The 27,707-nt window shown below is 37.9% G+C and overlaps 1 protein-coding gene across 5 annotated transcripts; it reads left to right on the plus strand.

Annotated features, from left to right (window-relative positions):
• Positions 1-27,302, plus strand: foxp3b (forkhead box P3b). 5 transcript variants are annotated; one of them, XM_040153130.1, is made up of 13 exons: positions 1-11; positions 473-541; positions 15,539-15,717; positions 16,331-16,421; positions 16,761-16,935; positions 18,182-18,274; positions 19,283-19,370; positions 21,580-21,654; positions 21,856-22,009; positions 24,915-24,991; positions 25,861-25,962; positions 26,369-26,490; positions 27,113-27,302. In XM_040153130.1, the coding sequence occupies exons 3-13, from the start codon at positions 15,541-15,543 to the stop codon at positions 27,168-27,170; spliced, it is 1,212 nt and encodes a 403-aa protein (XP_040009064.1). In that variant the 5' UTR covers positions 1-11; positions 473-541; positions 15,539-15,540; the 3' UTR covers positions 27,171-27,302. The 5 variants fall into 5 exon arrangements, with proteins under 5 accessions (XP_040009064.1, XP_040009063.1, XP_040009065.1 ...); XM_040153129.1 differs by lacking the exon at positions 1-11 and having other exon boundaries at positions 391-541; XM_040153131.1 differs by lacking the exon at positions 1-11 and having other exon boundaries at positions 391-541; positions 27,160-27,302.
• The last annotated feature ends 405 nt before the right edge of the window (positions 27,303-27,707 follow it).

A 27,707-nucleotide genomic window follows, 5' to 3' on the forward strand; every position in this document is an offset into this window, starting at 1 on the left:
CTCTGAGACAGGTGAGTGGTATACCTTTATTCTAGCAATATTACTAACATCTATTACCATAAACAATTTTTTTAAGGTAGTAAGATGATTAAATATTTTGAAATTCAGGTTTAAAAACAATTTTTCAGTCAAACAGCTGAACTAAGACTGAAAACATAGATGCAAACTATGTATATATATATATATATATGATGTTGTGGTTGATCGCTGTATATTGTGTGTATTTTTGGCAAGTTTGCATGCATATATGTTTATTTACTTATTTTGATTTTAATGTAGCTGATTGGTGTATAGTATTATGATATGGTTTAGATTTTATTTTCCGAAGTACACCAACTCTTTTATTTGATAGTTTTTTCTTGAGTTTCCAACCTAAATAACACAATTAGGCAGTCTTCTTCAGACTGAGATCTGTCTTTTTCTCAAAAACTATATTTCCTGTGGAAAAACTCCCCTCTGAATCATTTCAAAGTATCTCCCTCGAAGAACCTGAGAAAAGGAAGACAGAGGCAAGCAGGAGGTTCTGCACGCAGGTGATACGGTAAGCACTAATCTTACTGTTTAACATCAAAACTTCGAATCATCTAACTGGGGTCATTTCTGTGATTTGCTCAGACCAAATAGAAAAGTCTTAGAATATGTGTAGGAATACAGAATGAGTTCAGTGAGCGCAGTAGATGGTCATTGAGGGTGTACATTGCCAGTGTGGTCTGTGTGCAGTAGACATATTACCAAATATTTCAAATCATGACGATGTTAACAAAACACACAAAAGCAGTTTCATGCTCAAAAGCTTTCAGCGTAAAAAACACTACAGGCCTTATTTGGTAGAAGGAACCAAAAATCTGTTTTTGATGATACTTATGATTATGATCTTAAACCACATTCTTGTACTTTATCAAAAGGTGTTACAGTCATATTCAACTGTAGTTCTTCAACTGTACGTCAGATTGTAGTGAATGCAGGAAACATTAGAAGGATGTGACTTTGTCAGATTATACGAGAACACTCACCAATAAAAGCTAATTTATTCTGTCCGTGTTTCATTCAAATTTTACTCATCTGCCAAAGTGAATTCTGTGAAGATCAAATGATATCAGGTTTATGTAAGACAAAATCTCTTTAATATAAGCCTATTTAAAAAACATAACGTACATTTTTACATCAACATCACATCTGACTGTTGGTAAGGAGTACCCACTGTACCAGCATCATCAGGAACTTCAAGTATTAAGTCCAAATTGTCACTGACATCTCAGATTTGAAAAACATAATAAATTATACTAATACAGAGTATAAGTGCGGTTCTCAGTTTGGGGGTCAGAGCCCCCAGAAGAAGTCACAAGTTAACTTATAAAAACATATATTATACTATATATATATATATATGAGGTATGCTTTTTCAATCTTAATCTTTACTTGTTTTCTCATGAATTACTGGATAATTTTGGATAATTATGGCCTCGAAAAATTGACAGTCTCTGATTGAGGTGGTCCCAACTGGTGATGAGCAGCTGCAGGTAGACCTGCTTTGTTTTAAGGGTCACAAGCCAGAAATATTGGGAAGCACCAGAAATTGTGAGTAGTAGATGGTCTTTTTAATGATTCTTTTTTTTATGTCCAATATCAGCCTTAATCTACATATGAAAGATAAAGATAAAATATTCAGTATTTTCCCATAAAAGTTAATTTCCACCATAGTCTCTGCACTTATACATTATACAAAATTACACTTTAATGCTCTTTACTGGCTCACGTATTTAGCTTACTTTATTTTGCTTACTGTACATGGTGAAATGATAAACATAAAATGTTTTAGTAAGGTGTTGGGTCACCATGCGCTGCCAGAACTGCTTCAGTGCTCCTTGGCATGGATTTTCCAAGTCTCTGGAACTCCACTGGAGGAATAAACACAATTCTTCCTAAAGATATTCCCTCATTTGGTGTTTTGATGACATTGGTGGAGAGCACTGTCTACCACAATCATCAGTCCAAAATCACCTATAAGTGTTCAATTGGGTTGAGATCTGGTGACTGTGAAGGCCATAGCATATGATTCACATCATTTTCATACTCATCAAACCAATCAGTGTCCCCTCGTGCCCTGTGGATGAGGGCACTGTCATCCTGTTTCTTTACTCATTTTTCACGGTTTTCCTTTCATTTGTCAACTGTCTGTATAAATATATATATATATATATATATATATATATATATATATATATATATATATAGACATACATACAATAGTGATGAATGGCTGATAATGTCAGTCAGTGGGAATATTTTTGTTTCTTTTTTTCACTCTGGTACTCTACATTCAACATGTACACCTCATTATAGTTTCATTAATTTTTAGTGAGTTTCACTTCACTAACTGAATATCAATTTAAAGGTGCTAACAAGCATCTCATTATTCTACAGTTAAGGGAAAATGTCAGATTAAGCACACTTTCCGTACTGAAAGAGCACATGCACACACGTGCACACACACAGCTTCCGTACTTATAAAGATGACTCATATGTCCCCATCGCCATTTAGTATAATACTCATTACACTCCAGAGCAGAGAAGCTTTGATCTCTGATGTGTCCAGGACATTAGTCATGTATAAAGAGGTTTCTAGTGTACACTTTGTTCCGCCTTTGTGGCCTGTGTTATTATGGAGCTTGTATGCATTGTTGGTGAAAGGTAAAGATGTTAAAGGTATTCATAAGAATAGAACAGCCAGGCATAGGAAAGGGTATTCCTGTGAATGCTATGTAGCACCTCAGGAAGCTTTTCAAAAAGCTGCAGCCATCTTCTCTGCAGAAATCAGGAAATGGGGCTGTAAAGGAAAAGACTAGTCCTAACATTAAACTTTCTAGCTCTGGTACAGTGGTAAAACACCCAAACAGAAGTCCTAAAACTTTTCCTAGATAACAACTGAAAAACAGACATTTTGCTTTCATTTCTTTCTGTGTTATGTTACTCGTTCAGTATTATTCACTCCTCTTATGTGAAACCACAAGTTGTATGTCAGCTAGATGCAAAAGTGAGATAAACTAGCAAATATAAAAGCAATAAGAGCACTCTAAGTTGTAAACAGTGTTGGATTCCATATGTGTACACTAAAATTTTGAGGACAAAAATGGAATACTGTAAATCTGGTAGAAGCTTCACAGACCACAAAGGCTGTCAATAAAGTCCTCAAAACTCAGATATGTCTCAGTGCCATTTGAAGCAACTTATGTCCCATGCAAATCTAATGCATTTCACAAATAAAAAATTGGCAATGTGTATATCTGGTCAGATACGTGTGATGCCACATTCACATATTTTTCTGCATGGCTGCAGTAAGATAAAAAAAAAAATTGAATAGCTGCACTAGTTGCATGCGCATTGTCAATTTGCTGGTCCACCACTTTGATCCAGACTGAACTATCTCAGCAACTACTGGATGGATTGCCATAAAATTTGGTTTTCTTCAGGATGAACTGTAATCACTTTGGTGATCCTCTGACTTTTCATCTGATGCTATCATCCAGCCAATATTTCATTTTGTCCAGTACTTCGGTTTATGACCAAATACCTGCAAAACTAATGACATTCCCATCAGCCTCAGCTGCAATTTGTGTTTTGTACTAATTTGTAAATATTTGAATGCAAACATGTTAAACTAGGATGGTGAACATTGTTAACATTATACCTGCTAAACAGGAATGAATGGTTGGTACTGTGAGCATGTTACCATGCATTTAGCTTAGAGCTGTCAGTGTTACTGTAGACTCTAGGTCTTGTCTAGTATTTGTTATTTTATATTTTATATCTATATATTTTATTTAAACTGCTTATCAATAAAATTACCAGACAGGAATTTCAGTTTTATCTAAACCAGTGAATTAAATACCTGATAAATCAAGGCATAAAAACTGGAATAAAAGAACTGTAAATCCTGTATTATCAAGAATTATCCTGTTAATTGATATACATCGTCCACAAAGATATTACTAGAGATAATAACCGATAATTCAGTATTTAAGTCTTAACAACAATACCCACATGCCATATTTACCCTGAAAGAGCTATTGGTTACTTATATCAACCGACCCTGGTCCCTCATAATTAAAGATTGTGAGTTTTTTCAAGCCCCACCATTACAAACAGGTAGAAATCAGCTGTGCAGTAGAAGAGAGAGCGATATCCATTCCTCCTCAGTAGAAAAGGATGCAACCTCAGCTTCAAGATACGCCAGGGCAACAAGCTTGCCGTCACAGAGTAGCAAGACAATGTGAATATTCACATGGGGATAGTAGAGCACTTATAGAGAGTCTCTTCTTCAAACTCCCCCCTACTCTCACACCTCCACACAGTGATTGGCCAGGTTCTTAGATTATTTGGTTTGGAAAGTTAGGCTGTGTACAGGGTAACTTTAGCCCTGCATGAAAAAATGCATCCATCTTATTTATTTGAATGGAGCCATTAACACAGCTCCATCACAAAGGGCTCAAACAAAAGCCAAAGTGAAACTAGGCTCAACTTTTGCTGCAACACAACATAATGTCATCTGACAAAGCATTGCGTTGGCCAGTCAAATACATGCAAGAGGACGTTTTAATATTGCAATGCTTTCTGTCTGAACACCTGCGTATGCAGCCCCTGTTGGGGATTCAGACACCAACAAGCACTTCTTTTGAAGCATATTGATGCCTTTAATGTTCACCTAATATTTAACTAGTCAGTGAAATATATTTTTATGCTACAATATGCACACACACCAAAAATATAAACTAATTTTAGTCTTTTACAGACAAATTGTATACAAAGAGTAGGGGGGAATCTGGCGAAGAAGTTTTTCTTTAAAGATACGGTCCAGTCACCATAAAGTTGCTGCAAATACTATAGCTCATACAGCTGTGGTTGTCACTGAGTTTTTAGTTCCATTAGCTCAAGATCAGAACTTAATCATCTTATTTTCTCAGCATAACTAATGAAGTTGTTGTGGTGTTCATGTTTCTCTAAAGGTATGAGTGTCCCATTGCAATGATCTAACACTCTCAGGAGTGTATAATATCAATGCTATCTTGTGATCTCTTTAGAGAACACTAAACGTGTCATGACAATAGCATTCTGTAAAAGTCACGGCAAGTTTTGTTTCTTTACTGTGTCAACACTTTAGAATACAGGCTGTGATTAACAGTGGAATTTTGTTGTATAAATAAAGTTCTGGTAAAATAGTTACCGGTTCCTACTGATATGTAAATATTGGTACAACGGAACTAAACAAGACTATGTGTAACAACTGGGCGTTTTAAAGGAAAAGGAATACCATAAGAATTACTGTAGAAGCTGGGTACCTACAAGTATCAGTAGGAACCATTCAATATTTTATTGGCACCTGATTCATACAGTATAATTACAGTGTAAATTGTAGGCTGTATTACAAAGTGTTATCAAAAACTGGCTGAATTGGTCTGAATCTGTTTTTGGTTTGGTTAACTGACAACATTCTAGTGTATTTATAAAATACAAAATACTGTATCAGGCATTTTCAGGGACTGAATGAAAAGGCTCTGGATTTATTTATGTGTTTTAATAAGCCACTGTCCATTTATCAAGATGAACGCAGGCCCTCAGTTGTTGAATCTGTTTGCTTTTTTCATTTCCACTGTGTTTTGGAAATATTAACATGAATTTTATAATGTTTTTAAAAAAGAATTTAAAAATACAAATGGAAACTTTTGTGTACAAACTCAGATTGGCCAAATTCAAATTTGGTACTTGGCATGCACATCTGCCCTAAGATCAAACACGCGTTTTCTTACCCGCTGCAGCCCTGCTTCCTGGACTCTGATAATATTAGTCTTCATGCTGAATCCTTTTAAACAAAAGAAAATAAGATTCAAGATTTAATTCTTTATTGCCATTTCAGTATTTCAGTGTAGCTGCTAATGTACAGTCTACATATATATATATATATATATATATATATATATATATATTGTACATATATATGTATATGCATTTAATTACAGCAAATGCTATTTGACAACAATGTCTATTTCTATTTAAATAATTGACCCTTGAACACTTGCTTGGGCAACTTTAGATAAAAGATCTGAAAACAAGAGTCTCCTACACATTTTTTTCAAAGTATCAGTGTGATTTGGATGTTTGATTTGAGATATGGGAATATTTAAATAATAAACCCACACATAGTAGTACCAGTATGAGGCATCTGCAACTTTCCACACTGTAATGTGGCTGATTACAATATCCAAACAGAAAATACTTCTTCAAACCCATTTGTGGCCAACAGATGTTGACTCACAGAAGTACCAACCAAATATAGACCATCACATCATATCACTTTGAGTATGCAGTGTAGTGACTAAAGCTCTCCTCACTTTGTCAAAACAGACAGAGAGACTTTGATGGGCTTCTTCTACGGGAGACAAAGTCAAGAAGGAAAGCCATAATGAGAGATGACAGTGAGAAGCCACAAACATCTTAAGTGCTCTCACTTTCTACTGAATTCCTGTTTCTGTGGGTGTGCATTTGCAGAACACATATGGTATTGGCTGTTTGGTTTATTGTCTAGATGCACGCTTCCCTACAGCTTTAAAGAAATCTCTGATCTAACAGTGAGATAGCTGAAAGAAAGGGCCCCGTTCTATCACTTCGCATGATACCTAATATAAGTAATGGCAGTTGCAATCACTTGCTTCATAGAGAGATATGTCATGTCATAAGCTTTCATAGGAGCCTCTGAGTGCTTACATGCCATCATGACTAAACCGGAGCATCATAGCTGAATATTTTTGAAATACAGGAGAAGATGAAACCTTGTCATGGAAATTTGAAAGTATCCAGGGGGTGGGTGCATACTAGGGCTTTCACTTGAAACAGAAAAGGAATCAGTGAATTTAGCCAACTGAACGACTAGCCTAACAAAACATGTAGAACGAGGAAAAGAAGCTAAACACAGCAGTAACCCCCATGTTTATATTTCGTTCATCGCTACACTCATCTCTTAGTTTGCTTAAAAATGATTACTGCTCTCATTCTGAGAGTTAGATGTTAAGATGGGTCTCATTCTCATGTCTGTGTGTTCAACCCTGTCTCCTAGAATTGTGTTTATATACAACTAATTTGCAACAGGAAATACAGTTTGAAGGGCGTATTTGTTTTCTGCCAAAGTATCTGATCTTGCAGCACAATATCCACTTGCAGGGACTACAGATGGATGAGTCAGCAAAACATCAGACTTTAACAGAGACTGCTGTTTGTTTCCTATCTACAACCAAAAGTTAGTGCTTTTTTTAAAAGCATGACCAGGATTGTTCCATAACGTTAACCACGTGTTATTATCACATAAAAAACCACGAGGGTGCCCTAAACCTTACCATGTTGTTTTTATGCTTAAACCTAATCAAACCTTAACCATAGTATTTTCACTTCACCTCACACTGCAACTAACTATAGTCTTTACTCAGTCCGTACTCAGCAATGTAGCCATGTGCTTCCACTCAATTCCTGTTTTTCTCTGGTAAACATGAAAGTATTACTATGCCAAAATTCAAAGAAATCTGGCTAACCTCCTTACATTGCAACATTCCTCACCCACATGTGCCTCCTTTTCCGTTGGGTTGTGGAACTGCCAGTCTGCAGTTAACAAAGCTGATTTCATTCCTGCCTATGCTAACCAGCTATCCCTTAAGCTTCTAGCGCTCACTGAGACTTGGATCAAACCTCTGGTTTCATTCCCCCGCAACCTCCAAAATCTCCCACCTACTTTTCCCCAGTGGTTCCCTCCACTCTGCCTACTCTTAGAACATTTTCCTCACTAGAGGTCAATGATACCATAGAGTCTCTCTTCGCAACACAGACCTCATGTCTGGATAGCCTGTGTCCTCTGTCTACCAAACCTGCTCGCTCTAACCTGCCTCACCCACAGCTGACCAACACCATCCGAAATCTGTGTACCAATCTCAGAGCTGCTGATAGAAAATGGCGTGGATCCAGTTACCTGGCTGATCTCAAGGGTTATCAGTCACATTTATCTTCCTTCTCATCCAGCATCAGTGCTGCTGTCGTATCTATGGCTACCCAAATTGCAGTTTTCAAACAGGTCTCAGAATTCCTTTCATGGAACACCCTAGTTGATCCTAGTCAGTCGGGTTGTGAGAGCAACCACTTCACTGAAACAGCTCAGTTGTCTGTGAATGAAGCCCTAAGGGCAGCCAGAGCTGCAGCCCAGTCCTTGGTCCTTATTTTGCTGGACCTATCAGCAGTGTTTGACGCAGTATGGTGCTGGGGCCCCTTCTCTTTGCAATATATACCACCTCCTTGGGTCCAATTATCTGCTCACATGGCTTCTCATACCACTGCTATGCAGACGACACTCAACTATACCTGTCATTCCCATCAGATGACCCCATGGTCTTGGCATGGATCTCGGCTTGTCTCTCAGGCATATCCACATGGATGAAGGATAGAAATCTTCAACTAAACCTCTCTAAGACTGGATCAATCAATCTCTCCATCACAATATCAACATCAAAATTGCTTTTTCATCTCTCACCCCAGCCAAGGTCGTGAGAAACCCGGGTGTCATTTTTGATGACCAGTTATTCTTCTCTGACCATGTTGCATCTGTCTCCCAGTTATGCCACTTTGCACTATACAACATAGGAAAGTCAGGCCTTACCTGACTCAGTAAACCACCCAACTCTTGGTACAGGCCATGGTTATCTCTCGCCTCAACTACTGCAATGCCCTTCTAGCATGCCTCCCTACAGGCACAGTGAAACCTTTAATATTGGTCCAGAATGCGGCAGCGCATCTGGTTTTTGATCAGCCTAAAAGGGCATATGTCACTCCACTGGTCATTGACCTCCACTTGCTACCCATGGCTGCCTGAATCAAATCAAGTCACTAATGCCCGCCAACACAGTGACTTCTGGGTCTGCACCCATCTACTTGAAGTCAATCATACAGACTTATGCTCCTTCGTGGCCACTGTGTTCATCCAAGGAACAATGTCTTGCATTGCCATTCCTGCACACAAGGCAACAGTCCAGACTGGTCTCGTTTGTGGTTCCCTGATGGTGGAATGAGCTACCAAATGTTATCAGAGCCTGGGCATACCTCTCTCTCTTCAATAATCTCCTGAAGACTCTTATCTTCTAAGAGTACCTCCTCTCCTACCACCTATAACACCATAACATGCCAAACTAGCACTTATTGTACACTTTTGGTGCACTTCTTTACCTGATCTCCTTGCACTGTGTCTTAATGAACAGATTTAGTTCTTACTGCTTACTTCATGGTCTCCTACTGTACTGAAGCTTTAGTATTGTCACTCACTTGTAAGTCGCTTTGGATAAAAACATCTGCCAAATGAGTAAATGTAAATGTAAAAACTCCAAAGGATACCTTTACAATGACATTACATCCAATATTTATCTTTTAAGTATGAAGAGATAGTGGTGGAAAGTAACTATATTTGCTAAAGTGCTCAGTAACACTTTATAATACAGTCTTTATAATATATCAGAAATATTATAAATTGTTACCATGTACGGTATTTAAGTACATTTTTGAGGTATTTGTATTTGTATTTTTGATTTTCTATTTTAAGCGACAAAATACAAAATACCACAATGAGTTGTAATATATATATATACAAGTTTAGATTAGTTTCACTTAGAGCACCTGCAATATTAAAATGCTAGCTTAATGTCAATGCATAATCGATAATAACACACCACTATTACTGATACATGAATACATTTTGCTGATAACACCAGTAAAAGTAATAGTAATATTTTGTATAATATTATAAAGTTAAATTTTGAATGTAGGTCTTTTACATGTAATGGAGATTTTACAGCATGGTGTTGCTACTACTTAAGTAAAGGCTCAAAAATACTCCTTCGACCTCTGTCAAAAGAATATGTACTAAACAGTCATCCTTTCAGCAAAATGCAGCTGAAAACACTGCTTCCATTAGCACTTTTAAGGAGGGCAAAGAACATACTGAGCATATTGTTGGACAGGGGAGAAGTGATTTACACTGCAAAAAATATTTCAAGTTTCTATAAATGTTTTGATTGTTTTTTTTTCCACCACGAATACTTGTCACCATTGGAATACAATGTATTGTAACTGGCATGAACTCAAGCTGACCATTCTTTGTTCTTTGTAAAAAAGGACTACAAACTTACATGTACAAAGTGTGACGGTGATTGACACTAAAAAGATGAAGCCTCACTTTAAGAATACGGGATTTGACAGTTTTGTGCAACTGATAAAGCTTAGTATCACATAGTAAAGTACTACTTAAGGAAAGATAGCATCTGATCTGGAAATACCATCCAGGCATCTTCCACAAACAAAAGTCCCGGTGGTTGAAGATGACACATATCACCATGCTGCACAAAAGCAGAGCAAAAGTGTGTCTGTGTGTGTGTGGTTGTTTACATGTGTTAGTGCACCTGCTGTGAACAACCACAGCCTTTCTGTCAGAAGGTTTGGTACAGGAAAGCCTTCACATTTAATGTTTTGAAGACTTTAATGCGTACATGGTTGCAGTGAATGCTGGATGCTGATTGGCTGAAAGGTGTAGATTATTTTCAGATAACCAAACAGCTCTGATTTTGTTTTCAAATTTATTCATGATGTCTGGAAGGCTACAGCTTCCAGTTACTGCTCCTTGCAGGAGCAATAAAGTAATGCTAATGCATATTGTATTGTAATTGTAAAAGACAATAAATACTTTGAGAAAAATAACATAATTTGTGAGCACAATTTGTGCTCTTGAATTAATAAATGGTGTGCAAAAATTACTGATTTTTGCGTTTTATTTACCTAATTTAGGATTTCAAATTAATAAGTATATATAAATTAATAAATTGTGCACACAAATTAATATTTCTTTTTAATCATTGATTTGGATTTTCAGATTAATAGTTTGTGTGCACAAATTGAGAGAACATAACGGCACACAATAGTTGACATTTAAACATGTTTATGGGATAACACAACAGGGAAAAAAGGCAAACAAACTATATCAAGTATAACCAGAGTTGCCAGAAATGTATCACTATGAAGAATAAAAGAAACCTAAGTTCAAGTGGCTCATTTACCAATGGCTGACAGGGGTGGATGGGTTCTAATACATCTTTAAAAATTGTTACAACCATCCCCTTACATACAACTAAGAGCACTTTCTTGATTTTAATAATTTTACAGAATGCCTAGGCAGTGGAAAAAAAAATACTTACAGAGGTGTACTAGCCAATGTTTTTTGAAAAATCATCTGATGAGGTCACAAAGAGGGGCAAGTTAGTCAGATCAGTTGAAAAGGCACATGGGATCAGCCATGTAACGCTGAGTAGATACTTCAAATCCATGCAGAAGCTGAGAGACCTGTCAATGAGGAGTCCAGAGGCAACCGGCCTTACACGGGCTGAAAGTTTTAACTGCACAAATGTGGAATGATTGTTCAACGACCTTGGACAGGTCATTGAGATACAACTTCGACAGGAGCGACATATGGAATGTAGATGAAACTGGTGTAATAACAGTCCAGTCACCAGACTGTGTTGTTGTGTGTCGTGGGGTCAAGCAGGTGGATGCAATGACATCGGGTGAGAGAGATGTGCTTGTGTTAGTAGCATGTGCTGTGTAAGTGCTGGGCAATGCAATTCCTTCCTTCTTTGTATTTCCCCGTAAACGTTACAAGGAATACTAGCACGCTATCAGGGAGTGCTAGATGCTGTGCCGCCTCAGGATGGATGCAAACGGAAGACTTCCTCTTATTCCTTTATCACTTTGCCAAACAGACAAAGGTCAGCCCAGAGAAGAAGATTTTGCTTTTGCTGGATAACCACTGTTCAGATGTATTTGTGAAAGCTAATGACCTCTGCAAAGAAAAGGGGATCGTGCTATTGTTTGGTTGTTTCTGAAAGCAGGGCCAAGGAAAACAACTAGCAGGAGCAGGAAGAAGAGGCAGCCTGAAATACATTCCAATATACTGTGAAGCAAGCATTGATGGAGGAAGAACAGAGAAGAGGCAACGATGTAAGAAAGAGTATCTAAAAAATAAAGGCAAATAAAAGAAAAAGGAGAGAAAGCCTGTCAAGAAAATGTTGAAAGCCAATGCAGAGGATTCTGAGATCTCAGATGATGAGAACTTTTGTGTTGTCTGTATGGAGCAATTTGGCAACATGAAGCCAAATGAAGTGTGGTTGAAATGTGCCCTATGCAGTCTCTGGGCCCACCAAGCCTGCACTCCAGGGTAGCCAACATTCATTTGTCACCATTGTGACTCTGATTAAGAATATACACTCAGAGACACAGACACACACACACACACACACACACACACACACACACACACACACACACACACACACACACACACACACACACACACACACACACATACCTGAGTCAAACAGAAAGTGGATTTGAGTTATGGTCAGTCACAGAAAGAGTCTGTTTTTGCTTCTTTTGTCTAATTGTTACAACTTACACCACACCATGTATTTGGCATCAACTGACGAGGTCTGTGATATGCTTGGAGAGGTTTGAATTGATGCCATTTGTAGTAAACAAATTAAAAGTTTGAGAACTCCAGCTCGAACATTCAGTGAGTTACAGGTGCTTAAGCAAAAAGTGTTACAACCATAACTGGTTTCCCCGTACATGTGCAGCTAACTGATAGCAGCCAAGGCCTGACAGCATTGCTTGAAACAACATAACATCACAACTGTATAAAAAAAGTGTTGAAGGGACAAGGACAAATGTAATGATTGTGATGTCCAGCAATATTGATATGCAGGAATGAATTCAGTATGTATTTATTTTTTGCATATCAATACCAAAACAAAGCTGTTAGCTAATCCTAACTAATCCTTCCTAACTGAATGCTGTCATCAATCGTTGTAAAATCTGATATATCTGACACTGTTTAAATTTGCTTGTATTTTCTCTTATAGTATTCATGACAAAATGGTTATGGGTATCTTTTAGCAGATTTTTCAATGTATCAGAATAGAGATAGAGCTTTAGGTGTAATGGGGATGTAGTGGTATTTTCAGTTTTGACCTAGGGTATTGTATGACTGTCTAAGAAGTAATGCATGGCTGCTTTAATCTGGGCTGCCCAATAATAACAGTGAAAGTTTGGAACTTGGAGTCCTCCCTTATCATTTTTTTAAAGGTACAGAAGATATCCCATCAGGGATCATTTGCTTTCACCCCCTTCATACAGGCAAAGGCCTTATATAAAAAAAAACCAACTGAGCTTTTTGTATAAAAGCTCCGTTGGCCTGTCCAGCATTTCTTGATCTTCAGGAGAGAGTGAGGAATACAAGGCTATCGAGAAAATTGTTTTGTGTGACAGATCTGATTTATAAAGTTTTTCATAAAATATTTTAAATGTTTCATTTATTTCCTTAAGATCCATTGTAATAACTCAATTTGAATTCTCTATCTCATGAATCAGTTTTACATTCTGTAAAGTTTTAATTCACCAGGCAAGCAGTTTACCAGCTTTCCCCCTGGTCGTAGAATGCTTGTTTTAGTTTGTTTAAATTAGTTAGGGCCTTGTTTACTGAATGCTCATTATAATAGGCTCTAAATATAGTCAGTTTATGTTCAAGTACCGGAGTATTGTTAATTATGATCTCACTTTCAAATGCTTTAATTTCTTTTTCAATTTCCAACATTTTGTTTTTGAATTGTTTATATTTAAAACTGGTATAGCTAATTATCTGTCCTCTCATATAAACCTTAAACGCGTCCCATCGAATTAAGGTTGAAGTTTCAAGCTCTGACTTTAAATCTTTCTGCTTTGGCTCCAAAAACCATTATTTCAGTTTTATCTTTGTTCAACTGGCAGACTTTTTACCACAACCAATGACTGATTTGTTGAATACACCTACTCAGCGCTTGTATGGGACCACAGTCACCTGACAATATTATATGATATTATAATTCTGTGAGTTGTCCACATAATTATGGTAAGATATTTTGTTGTTTTCCATAATCTGAGCTACAAGGAGAATACACAGTCAATTCAGAAAGTATTTAGACCATTCACTTTTTTCACATTTTATTATGTTGTAGCCTTATGCTGAAATCATTTAAATTCATGTTTTTCTTCATCAATCTACACTCTGTACCCCATAATGACAGAGCGAAGACCCCTTACTCAGTACTTAGTTGAAGCTCCTTTGGCAGCGTTTACAGCCTCGAGTCTTCTTGGGTATGACGCAAGAAGAATAGTTTCGCGCACCTGGATTTAGGGATTTTCTCCCAGTGCCTGGTTTCTTTCAGACGTGACATTAGAATTGAAGCCAAATTCAATTCATAGTCTAAGAGTCCTTTAGGTGATTTTTTGCAAATTCCAAGAGGCTTTCATGTCTCTATCACTGAGGAGAGGCTTCTGTCAGGCCACTTTGCCAGAAAGCCCAAATCGTTGGAGTGCTGCAGTGATGGTTGTCCTTCTGGAAGTTTCTCCAGATTCCACAGAAGATCTCTGGAGCTCAGCCAGAGTGACCATCGGGTTCTTGGTCACCTCTCTTACCAAGGCCCTTCTCCCCTGATTGAAGCAGAAATGAAGCAGAAATTTATGGCAGCCTTCCCCAAATCTGTGACACAATCCTGTCTCTGAGCGCTGAGCTAAATTTCAAGTGTCAAAGCAAAAGGTCTGAATACTTATGTCAATGTGGTATTTCAGTTTTTAATTTTTAATAAATTTGCAAAAAATTCTAAAATTCTGTTTTTGCTTTGTCAGTATGGAGTACAGAGTGTAGAATAATAAGGAAAACATATGTTTAAACAATTTTATCATAAGGCCACAACATAAAAAATGTGACAAAAGTGAAGGGGTCTGAATACTTTCTGAATACAGATGTTGAACAGAAGTGGTCTGAGAATGGAGACTTGGGGAACTCCATGTTGTTTTTGTACACTCAGATGTTTAATTTCCGATCAACACAAAGTAGTCCCTGTCCCTCAAATAGGATTCAAAAAAGTTAAGCACTGTGCCAGAAAGTCACATAAAGTTTTCCAGTCTGTCTAGTGATATACACATAAGTAGATGTCAAGAGCAGTCATAGTGCTCTGGTATGGTCGAAATGCTAACTGGGACAATTGTTTATGGCCAGGAAGGCTTTCGGTTGTTGAAAAACAAACGTTTTATTGATTATTATTTTACTTAAAAATTAGAGATTTGATTTGTTTATTAATGAAGTGTCTAGATTTTTCTTTTTTAAGAATGACTTAATAACTGCATTTTTCAGGGCCTGTGGGAAGTAGCCTGAGAGTAGCGAAAGAAGATCTGATGCCATCCTGTTAAAAACAGTTTTGAAAAATGTTTATAAATACTTGTTGTGCTAGATGTGATCATAAATCTGATATTTAAAGCAGTATAGGTTGCTCATTTTCCTGTGAAATGGAGTTGTGTTTTTTCCACTGGGAATAATTTTAGGGCACAACCTTAAAGTCTCTATAGTGAAGCATCAATGTCTCTCCTTTCATTGCAGAGATGCCAGAGACATCCAGTGAGAATGTGAGATGTGGACAGCACCAAGCTAACCCACAACGTGACAAGATCAAACAGCTGGAGGACTCACGCCCTCCTCCTCTTCTTTCTCCTCCTCCTCCCCCTCCTCCTGACCATCAGACCATGGACATGGTATCACCACCTGCCTCAGAAAGTCAGGTATGCAACAAATCACATCATACAACTATGCTGGAACAAACCTTACCACTTCCTAAAAACATCTCTTAATACATGATGTATTTTCATGCATTGAAGGCGGTGGTGGTCCCTTTAAAAGTGTCATTTAATTATATAATATATATAATTTTACTGGATTAGTATTTATTAAAAATGACTGAATTGTTATTAATGTACACAGCATTATAAGTCTAGATGGTCACTGTAGAACTACAGTAGTTCTAATGCAAATTTTATAAAATCACGGGGAGTTTATTCTGTAACAATGTAACATATAAGATTCTCATGTTTTGCACTGCAGAAAAATCTTTTTACTCACTAATGAACCTATACTAATTAATAAATATCTGAGTGATTAAAGCTGCCAGTGTATAAGATCGTTCAAATGTGTTTCCAACACAAAAATCAACTGTAGAGGAACTACACACTAAATAATTCACACATAATTCACACATAATTCATATGTTCTGCTGAAAGAAGTAACAGAAGTTATGGATAACAATACAAAAAGGTTCTTGCATGAGGCCCTATGACTTCATTTTAATTTGACACATTTTCCACATATTGTAGTTAACATTGGTGTTTTTCCTCCCAGTGTTGGAGCAGTATAGAAGGCATAAGGCAGAAGCAACAGAGACCATCAGTGCTGCGTCAAGTTTTCCAAACAGCTTCCAGACAACAACATGGTACGCGGACATTTCAGTGTCCTCAGTTACACACCAGCAACATCATCATTCTACATGACAATCATTTTATGTGTGCTGACTTTTTACAGTGTGCACAAACAAGTTAGCCTTAATATAAAGTAAGCAACTGGGCCTTAGAGACACAGCCATTATTGTATTGGTGCTTGATGGTATTTCTGTTTTCTTAATTACTTTCTTTTTCTTACTTATATTAACTGAATACGGGTTTTAAGACCATTTGCTACCTGTTTATGCAGTAGAGCATCAGCAGTGGCAGCATATGTTGTTGCATGTATTTTGAAAACTTCAGAAGCCTACACCAATAATTTCTTTCCCTAGTGCATCCAGATAATAGTGCACTCGTCTTCTGTTGCAAGGAAGAGGTGGATGCAAGCCGTCTTTCCCAGTCCTCTTCACCACAGATGGGCTCCTCTCACAGGCAAAGCCATGACTTGCTCCCTTTGAGAAGAGACGTTCCAAAACAGAGTTCCATCGGGGCCAGGCTTCATGATGGGTGACTGTCACATTTTCACATCAACATTTATGTTGAATGATATTTACGTTGAATGATAAATAATATACATACAATACATAAATGACTCAGTGCATTACAACAAAGTAAGATTGTCTGCTGTCCAATTAATGGGTTGACTAAAAATATGCTGTGATGAAAAACTGAAATATATTTTGATACTGGAATTAAAATTCCCTTATTTGGCTAGGTTAATTGAATGTGTATTCCATTGTGGTCATGGAACAGTGGACCAGCTGGAGGGGTCGTGGGAGTTTTCCCATTCAGTCTAAATGTGTGTTGTGGACTTGAAAAGGGCTTATGACCACGCCCCATGGGGTATCTGGGAGGGATACTGTGGGATAATGTCACTGATTCTGTTTCTCATTTTCATGGACAGAATCTCAAGGTGCAGCAGACATGTAAAGAATGTCCGGTTTGGTGATGGAGGTGGATTGAGGTGGTTCTGTGGCACTACAGTGGTGGAGACGAGAGTCAGAAACTGAACTCTCTTTGCTGGAGAGTGGTTTATTGTAACTGCCCCGGTTGAAACAGTTCAAATATCTTGAGATGTCGTTCATGAATGAGAGTAAGATGGAATGTTAGGTTGCCAGGTGGATTGGTGCCCCGTCACACTGAGCACTGTTCTCAATTTACTGGTTGATCTACATTCCAATTCTCACTTATGGTCAAGAGCTTTGGGTAGTTACCAAAAAAAATTAGATAACAAGCATTCAAATGATTTTCCCTCACAGGCTGGGTCAGCTCACCCATAGAAACAGGAAGAGGATCTTAGACATCTAGAAGAAGCTTGGAGAACAATTCATGTCAAAAGGAGTCAGTTGAAGTGCCTCCTGGATGCCTCTATTTTGAGGTTTTCTGGACACCCCACAGCAGACCCAGAGCATATTTGAGAGATTAAATACCAGATCTTGCCAGGGAACTAAACAAGAGCACCCAGGAGCTGGAGGATGTGTCTAGGGAGAGTGACACATGGGCTACCTTGCTAAGCTTGCTGCCACTTCAACCAAGACCCACATAACCAGCGGAATGTGAATAGATGGATGGTTTGTTTCTTTAAAAAGCCATCTTCTGCAACAGCTTTGAATTTTTTTTGGCTGTAGAGCCTAAAAATGTTTTCGTTGCACAAATATCTTTCAACTACCCCACTCTTTCTCTGGAGGTTAAGTTTGAAGGATTCTTCCAGTTATTTCACGGGTACATGATATCACATTGCTGTTCCCTCCAGCATCCCTGAGGTGACCAGTGCTCTGTTTGTGAGTGGCCTCTGCCGCTGGCCTGGCTGTGATGCAGTGTCTAAAGATTTTCCTAGCTTCTTAAAGTAAGTAGACTGCTAAATACTACATTCATTGAATCGCTCGTCATTGAAGTGTTGTAGCCTTTTTACGAATGGTTATTTCCCACTTTCAGTTCAGATTACTGATGAACCACTCTTAAGTTGAGATCAATAATGTAATGTAATAATAACTTAACAAGTATTATTTACCTCTGTAAAGGAACAATTTCAGGTTGTATGCTTTTCAATCTTACCCAGTGTCATAAAAGAAGAGTGCAGTGCTCAATCCTGGCACCACCATGCACTGAGGACACTTTGAAGACAGAACAGTTTCTGTTGTTAGGATGCACATAATCTTTAAGACCCAGTGACAGCACAAAGCATCTCAGACATCCTGTCCACATAGTGGGGTTGCCAGGTTTGGGCTCTGTCACTACTCTACCATCAATAACACCAAATTGATTCTTGAATGTGCAGCAGTGAGGATGATTTTGTTTTGTTTTTCCACTAAGCTAGCAGCTTTGAATTGCTTCAAATGGTGTTTTTGTTTTTAGATAGATAGATAGATTTTCTCAATGGGGAGATGGGTTTCACATAGTGTACATTATGCAAGCCTTCGAAACACAGATATATTGTACAGCACCTAACTCACATAAAAACTCAAGTTCCACCACATATAAGTGTACACAGGCTATGGAATTCAGGGCTTGTTTTTTGTCAAACTTGTAGTAATTCCTCTACAGAATGTGTCTAAAGTACCAACTTCCGAGTAAAAAAGTCGCTGGCTGAGTGAAAGCAATAAGACGCTTTTGTCAGTGACTTCCTCCTACTTACAGCCAAATGGAAGAAAAACGTTTAAGAGCAACTCTCAACTAATCACATAATTGACCACGTCTGCTCAGAGAAGAAACCTAATCAGATATAGATTACCGGACCTGTCTCTATTCTGGACACAAAGATTAGAGCTTTTCATCTGATTTTGGCTGTCATAGCAAACGCGTGTATTACCAAAAAGTGGTGGCCTATATAACCTTGTCCTGTTTCGTCTCCTAGGCATCTCCATTCTGAACACAGTCATGGTGACAGAAGCATGGCTCAGTGGAGGGTCCAGCAAGATATTGTTCAGTGCATGGAGAGTCAGGTGAGAATTAGAGAAACCCAGAAGGTTTACAACTACACTATAAATATGCTTGTGAAAAAAAACTATCCACCCCACACTAGATCATAGTTTTTAACGCTTCTATTGCTGTGTATATGCCCTTTAAATAAGAAACCATGATCATGAAAGCATGTCTCAGGCGAAACAGCAGCAAATCTTTCTGAAAGGCACACTGTCTTCTCTCCTTGAGATGTTGGGCACCTTCCTGAGGTTATTTGGGGAAAACAGAGCCATTCTGTTAAAAGTGAAGCAGCATTGCTGCAGTTGCCAAGGTCAAAGGAGATGGCTGCTTTTGCCTATCTATATGCCATAGATTGGTGTCTGCTAGAATCCACGGGCATAGGCAGATAACAGTGGCTCCAGACCAGGATGCCATGATGTTATACTGAAGGCTACATGCAACATGATCTGAACTAAGACAAGTAAAAATATTTCCCTGTTTACTGAATAGAGAACCAATAAACTAACTCCAAATACTGTAGAGGGATTGAGTTGGACCATTTCTGGGTGTCTAGTATGATCAGCATAATCTGTAAACGTTAAAAGACTGAGTACAGGGGATCGAGCTTCAGAGTGGAGACGGCAACATGCACATAAACTTGTATTGATAATTTCTCCATTCTCCTTGGCCAAGCTTCAATTAATATTTTTTAGAATAAGACATCTTGGGCTCCTGGACACTTTCTTCACCTACAAGTTGACCAATAATCAGCAAAATCCACACAACACTCTGGCAATGTGCTGAACTGGCCGATCAAAAGCCACATTCCTGGTAGCTGTCTTAGTAACATGAATACTGTATACTGTAAATAACAACGATACTGTATTTCTACTGTTTACTGCACAAAAACAGCAGGCTTAACCAACTAATTAGTCCACCACTAAGAATGATGGAAATATAGGGTTGTCACTACAGTATCATAAACCTTTGTACGGTGTTTTGGAAAATGATAAGCTTCAAACTCATGGATCTGTTACTTCAACTAGACTTCCTGGAATGTATCGCATTGTCTCAATTGTAAAGGAAGGAACTTGCACCTACCAATGCCGCCTGCATTGGGGCTGCATTTTTTAATGCAAGGTTTAATGCAGGGTTGTTTTTGGTCAGAACACTTGCCATATAATGAATATAAAGAGAGAAATGACAGTAGCAATACTGTCTTGTATGTTTATTTAAGTTTGTATGATTTGAACGTTTAAAATAGCATAGTGTATGACAATACTGTCTGCTTACATGCATGTCATGCAACTATTCTGCATTAGCAACTGCAGAAAATACTGTGAGGTTCATATTGTAAAGTAAAGTATGAAGGTCAGCGTGGTGGCTGGCCATTAAGATAAGCACGTCCTGTCTCATACTAGGATGTGATTCCCTGACTTTAACCTTAACTTAACCATATAGTAGTTGCTACATGCACACATTGAAGAAATACTCCAATAAAAACGGTGGTCCAGTACATTTTACATTTCACATAAGAGGAATACTTTAACAATAAGCGAGCTTTAGAGGTGTTGGTAGGTGTGTAGGTAGGTGAGGTGTTGGTATGGTTCTGTACTTAACACACAGACACATACACATCACAAAGAGATCCATTTGAACATCTCACTCTCAGAAAGAAAGTGCATTCTGTCTGACATTGCTGAAGATAATCTGGGCAGCATTAGCTTAAAAATGATTGTTTAGGTTAAAATAAGTACTTCCTTTAGGAAAGAGGCCCTCCGTTATCATGGTTACAATAATAAACATAAGTTGTTGAACGGTCATGGATAAAAGAAACAATGATGACAATGATTGGTTTCACACGGGAAACAAACAGTGGTCTTCTGTGTGAAAGTCCTGTGTTTTGTCAACCCATTAATCCACCCAAACCTTCTCCTAACATAGTCTTTATACTCCGTCACCTGACTTCCTCCTTTCCTCTAGAGGTCGCCTAGCAATAAAATGTAACTATGGGTTGTAATAAGGTGCTTGAATAGACGATTTATGGGGTCATTTTTTACAGGAGCACAGTCTCTAAAATTTCATCACCCTTATCACAATAATACAATGTTGATCTAAGGTTACAACATTAACTATTGCTAACTTTAACTAAGGACTAACATGCTCTCTGTGGGTCTCGGGTGGTGAGATCACTTATTTAAGCAAAATCAGGAAAATCGGGGTGAGGTAAATTCAAGTCTCTTTTTTCAGCTCATCCTGGAAAAACAGAAACTCACTGCGATGCAACTTCATCTGCACCTTTCTGAACACAAATACACTGATTTGGTATGTCAGTTCTAATTGCTCTTGGCTTTCATTGTTTCTTTTAGCTTGATTTGCTCGATTAAACAATTTGCTTAGGGCAGCTTGAAGAATTTTAAGAAGACTAGAATGTAAAAACTCTTGAATTTTTTGTATGATTTTTTTCCCCTGTAAAGAAAGCAAATGAAACTGTCTGTTAATATTCACCTCCATCACTGCATGCAGAGGGCAGTTTCCGAGTGGCCGCACAGCCTTCCTCTGTTCTTGCCACAGCCTCAAGTGACAGATGGAGACAGAGTGCAACAATGGTGCATTAAACATCTAGAGGAGTTGTCCCAGCATGGCTACAGAGCTACTGGTTCTTCTAACCTTCTGCCAGGTAACACCATTCTATGGAAGTTTATTAATGATAAAATATTAGAGCAACAACAAAATCAACTCAACTCAATCCTCAATTCTCTCAGATTTTTTTTTGTCACAGTACTATCAGTAGTGTGAATTTTGTCTGTCTATCTGTACCTGCCCCGACAGCGTGGCTTGTATCGTTTTCACCCTTTGAGTCTCTCTCTCTCTCTGTGCGTGTGTGTATCATCATGGCAAAATGTTGTCCTGGAGACACCCAGTTTGACAAAAGAGGCAGTTTTGAGTAATTTCGCAGGTGTTTATATGTCTGTCTGTGGAAAGATTTTTTTTACCACGATAGCGCCACAACCGTGGAAGATACAGTCATGAAACTTTACAGGTGTGTAGTTTAGGTGAAAAAGAAGGCCAAGTTCGAAGATGGGTGTGGTCTGAACAAAGGTGCCGTAAGTAGGGGGGTTGGAAATAGGGAAGGGGCCATTGGCCCCCCAAATTTACACCCCTGATCGATAATTGTTTTTAAGTCACAGATCACTGTATTCCAGTTTCAATCATTCATAAAACTCCAGACCATCTTGCGACGGGATCACACCATCCGAATGCCTGTCAAAAATGTTGTAATGTGTACTGAGTACTCATGGGTTGGAACATTCCGATCTATCGTTATTTATTTTGGATTCCGATCCAAAATAAACAAAACTGTCTTAAGCAAAGGTCAGCGAACTTAAGTGGCTGGGCTATGAAGTGCTAAAACATAACATTACACCACTGCCTTTAGTAGTGGGCTCAATATAAGTCTTTAAAAGTTCTATTACCTCAGTTTCAGGTTTGCGGTATTCTTCTCAGTCATTTTGTAACCACTGGGCTTCTCTCTTGACAATGCTACATTATATTTGAAGAAGGTCCAAACGTCAACTCGCTTTTTCTGACCAAACCCCGCTGTTGCCTTCATGTTTTTTTCCCATCACCATATGTTGTCTGAGCTTGCAGCAGTGGCAGATCCAGAAGGACGCTAATGACTGGGCAGGGAAAAATCTGAATGGGCCTGAGTTTTTTTAAGCTTAGATATGTATAAAAATTATATGGGGTAAAAATAAAACTGGTGGACTAGTAGTGAATTTTAATAAGCCTTGTGCTCATATCAGAATGCCTTACAGGTATATCAGTGAGCCAGTACATATGTATTTCCATCAACATAGGTAGTGAACGTTTACTTGCATGATTGATCAGCTGTTTCTGTTGTCACACTGCTTTTCGGTTGTTTTTTTTTCAGTGTTAGAGCTGTATGAGTGTGATTCTGATCTTTTCTTTTGATACTGTGTCTGTTGACAGTTTGAAAATTGAATAAATAATGTATGTTTTCTGCTCTTTTCGTCTTTTCTGAGATAAAAGATAATGGCAGATGAAAACAGTAGATGAGTGTGGAGCGATGAGGAGACTAACACTCCTACACGCTGTTTTGTGACTGACTATACATGGGTTTTGGGTCATATGTTAACCCAGCTGATAGGTTGAGCATCATGTTAGCATCCTAGCTAACTTTATGATAGCTGCGACACAATAAAGTCAGCCAACAGCTGTGTCTACCCTGGACCCTGGAAAATTTACAGTCTAACTGGTTTATACTTTAAGGGCTGGCTATTAAGTCCTCCGTACCACACATCCATGTACTGTTGTGATTGTTTTGTGTCACCTCGAAAAATGTTTGACTGGAACAGAGACAACAGTCATGATGGAACTAATTCGCTGGCCCCCTTCCCCATAATGGTGGTGTTATCAAGCACCTGCTTCTCCAATCTCGGTTTTTTGAATTACCTCGTAATGGACATTTGTTTTACCATTTCTAGGTTAACTCATTTTTAAGCTAATATTATTAGGTAGCACTCACTCTCTGGAAAACAACCAAGATTAGCCAGTTGGAGTTCACATGTAAAGGAATACAAACTGCTAAAACCAGGAGAGAGCAGCTTTGTAGCAAGCATGGGAAGGAAGTCCTACTGCTCATCTAAAAAAAGAACTATAATTTAAGGGAAATTAATGCTATATTTCTATATTTATTCTTATACTTATATTTAATATGTATTCTTTCTACAAAACCCCCAAAGTCATAGGAGATATTGTGTTTAAATCTTGTGTGCACAAGATAATAACAATATAATCTTTTAGGACTTTGAGGATGTCTGTATCTTTCAACTTCACTCTTTCCTAATTTATCTGATACTATATATAACTTAATATTAAAACCTATCAAATAGTTTGAGGAACCTATCTGAAAAAATAGACAGTAAACAATCTCCTAATTTTAAAATGTATTAAAAAGACTATTTTTTGACAAATCTGATTTGAAGTTTAGACAATGTGTTTGTACAAACCCGACAGAATTACTTAATAATATTAGGAAACCATATTAATTGAGAATTTAATGGATTGCCATTTCATTAATTAAACTGTAATAATCCCCAAAACTGTGCTGAAATTTAAAATTTTTAACTGAATCAAAATTAAAAAAAACTATGCAAACTATAAGATTACATGAAAAAATTCTCATTCCTATTATTTGGGCATTAAGGAATCTTGATAAAATGCGGATTTGGGCAGTAATCAGTTTTATAATAATCTGTGATCTCAATCTTTAAATTGGAATAGGTTGTCTGTAATGTAATTTTTATACAAATGAGTTTCAAACTAGCTCTAAATGTTGTACAATTTGTTGCTTTTCATTCAAATTTGATCACACTCACTACTTTGTCCTTACATGCTCTCAAAACATGTTCTGTGCTTAAGTAGTTGCTAAAGTTTCCTTACAAAACACTGTGGTATTTACAGACGGGTAGCTCAGGAAATTCAGATGAATAACCACATAATCCCAATAATATGTGTTTGATGACATGGATTGATGACATATCATTATTATTTTTGTACAGATTTGGTCCCAAGTATTGACTGTTACAAATACAACAACATCAGGCCTCCATACACCTATGCCTACTTGATAAGATGGGTGAGTTTCTAATATAAAATATTCAATTATGTGTGAAGATGGTCTTTTATGATTGTTGTGCTTTGACATCACTGACTTCATTTCATGCTCTTTAAGATTCTTTTAGAATAAATTATAAAGTTAGTTTTAGAACTTTTCATGGCAACATCTTTAAATGTATTCAGTTAAATCACATGGCAACATTTGTGAACAATAATTAGAAAGTAGACCTTTGTATGTGTGTGTGTGTGTGTGTGTGTGTGTGTGTGTGTGTGTGTGTGTGTGTGTGTGTGTGTGTGTGTGTGTGTGTGTGACAGAGTCTGTCATAGGCTACTTTTGGGGACAAATTTCAGACTAAAGGCCAGTTAATTGGTGACAGTTTGTCCAATTGGGAAAAAGCTGAATTTTGGGTCACTCGTTAGGGTTAGGCAAGTAGTGGTTATGGTAAAGGTTAGGGTATGTAATGTAATGACCCCAAAAGTGACCAAGGTCAACAGGTGTATATGTGTGTGTGTGTGTGTGTGTATGTGTGTGTGTATGTGTGTGTGTGTATGTGTGTGTGTGTGTGTGTGTGTGTGTGTGTGTGTGTGTGTGTGTGTGTGTGTGTGTGTGTGTGTGTGTGTGGAACATCAGCATACGAATCATATAACGTTAAGTCCAGGTTAACAGTGGGGAAAACGATGCTGATGTGCCATATTGACTGACAACCAGTCAGTGAATATGGCGCAAATGAAGCAAATGATATCTCGGTTGTAAATAACTGGATTAATGTAATCAATCTTGTCTGCTATAAACTGTGTGCAATTGTGTCTAATTTTCCAATACATTGGATGACAGTTTTTGTCACAATTTGTCCCTGTGTGCTCTTCACTTTGTATGACTTTTTGCAGTCCATCCTGGAGTCTCCAGACAAACAGCGCACTCTTAATGAGATTTACAACTGGTTTACTACCATGTTCTTCTACTTCAGACACAACACTGCTACCTGGAAGGTTTGAAGTACTTGGATTACTCTGATACCTGCCGAAATAATATACATTACACTGTTAGAGCCTAATGGCAAATGTTACTTGCTAAATCATCTATGTACACTAAAAAGCAACTGAATCTTTTTTCATAGGGCGTAGTCACGTTGGAATTATGACAGAAATAGTTCACACTATATTAAGTTCATTTTATTTGCTCATATACAGTAACTAAGATATGACTTGAAATTTGTTAAATGCCATTGTTTTGTTGCTATGTGGTTTAGTAATGTGTTTAAGTAATTGTAATATTACAGACAATTTAAAATGGCAAAAACAACAAAGACAAAACACATTCATTATGTAGTTTTCACCAGAGCAGAAAGCGTTTTACATTGCTTCTATGACAACAGAATTTTCCCATTTTATCCAGAATGCAGTGCGTCACAACCTCAGCCTACACAAGTGTTTTGTACGAGTAGAGGGAGGAAAGGGAGCTGTGTGGACAGTGGATGAAACAGAGTACCAGAGGAGGAAGGGACAGAAGTATAACAGGTAAAAACATCCTCACAACAAACGCAACCTTGGAAGCTTTTTCTCAACTCTATTCACCTCTACTCAGGATTCAAGTGTCAAGTGCTGTTTAGGGGCAGATATTCATGCGTTGAAGTGTTAAATTTGGTCTTCCCAAACAAGTTCTGACTGGAATGGGGGGAAAAGGAAGGCAAGGGGAAGGCAGTAAAATGAATTTCCAAGTTACAAAGAAAACGAAGAGGCGGGAAAAGAAATTAGGAGGTAAAATTAGGAGGTAAAAATTGAATTCCATTTCAGATTCAGCAGATTATAATTCAACATCAAATATCTGTCCATAGTTGATAGAAATAAAAAGAGTGGTTGAATTGAGAGTACGGTTAATCAGAATGTGTGTGCTTGTTTTACTATATTCTTGGGGTCCAAAAAACCGGGAGCCCACTGTACTTGTGGGCTCTAACGGCTTTGTTGGGACCAAAATGCTGGACCCAACAAGTCTAAATGGCTGTTTGAGGGACAAGACTTGGTTTTAGGGTTCAGGTTAGAATCAGGTTTAGGTTAGGGTTAGTTAAGGGTTGGGGTTAGGCATTCGGTTGTGATGGTTAAGGTTGTGTTTGTTTGTCACATTAACTGTGTGTGTTTTCAGGGACTGTCCTGTCAAGTGGCTCACATCCTACTCTCATGCCTGTACAGAGGATCCCTGAATACCAGCAAATGGCAGCACTGAGCTGCTGGAGTCATATCCATATGTAGTGGTAACCAGAACTGCATGAAGAACTGAAGAGATCTGTTGACTGATTGTCTGCTTTCATTTCATATTATTTTCAAAAAACTTATTAAACGTGGCTGTATTGTTTGTTACATAAAGATATTTTGTACACATACCTCGCAGCTGTTTTTGTAGTTCACTGACTTCTAATTCAAAAAAAGTATTGTAGGATAAATGAAGCTAACATTTGTGGCTGCTTTGTCTTCAGCCTGATTTTGCCCATTAATAATATGGTAGTTCCCTTTAGTCAGCAGGTCAGTGGGCAGACCCCTCTTGCTCCTGTTGTTCACATCATCCACATAAGCCTGAACAGAGAACATCCTCCAACATTTTGTCATCTGCTCTTTTTAGATCTATGATCTTGACTTTCACAAAAACAAATTGAAAATGGGTCATTATCCTAAACTGCAAATTATTACCATACAGCGCTGTATGAGGTAATTATTGATACTGAGACATAACACTGGTGGCA

Source organism: Xiphias gladius, chromosome 18, assembly GCF_016859285.1.
Source record: "Xiphias gladius isolate SHS-SW01 ecotype Sanya breed wild chromosome 18, ASM1685928v1, whole genome shotgun sequence".
NCBI classification, from domain to species: Eukaryota; Metazoa; Chordata; class Actinopteri; order Istiophoriformes; family Xiphiidae; genus Xiphias; species Xiphias gladius.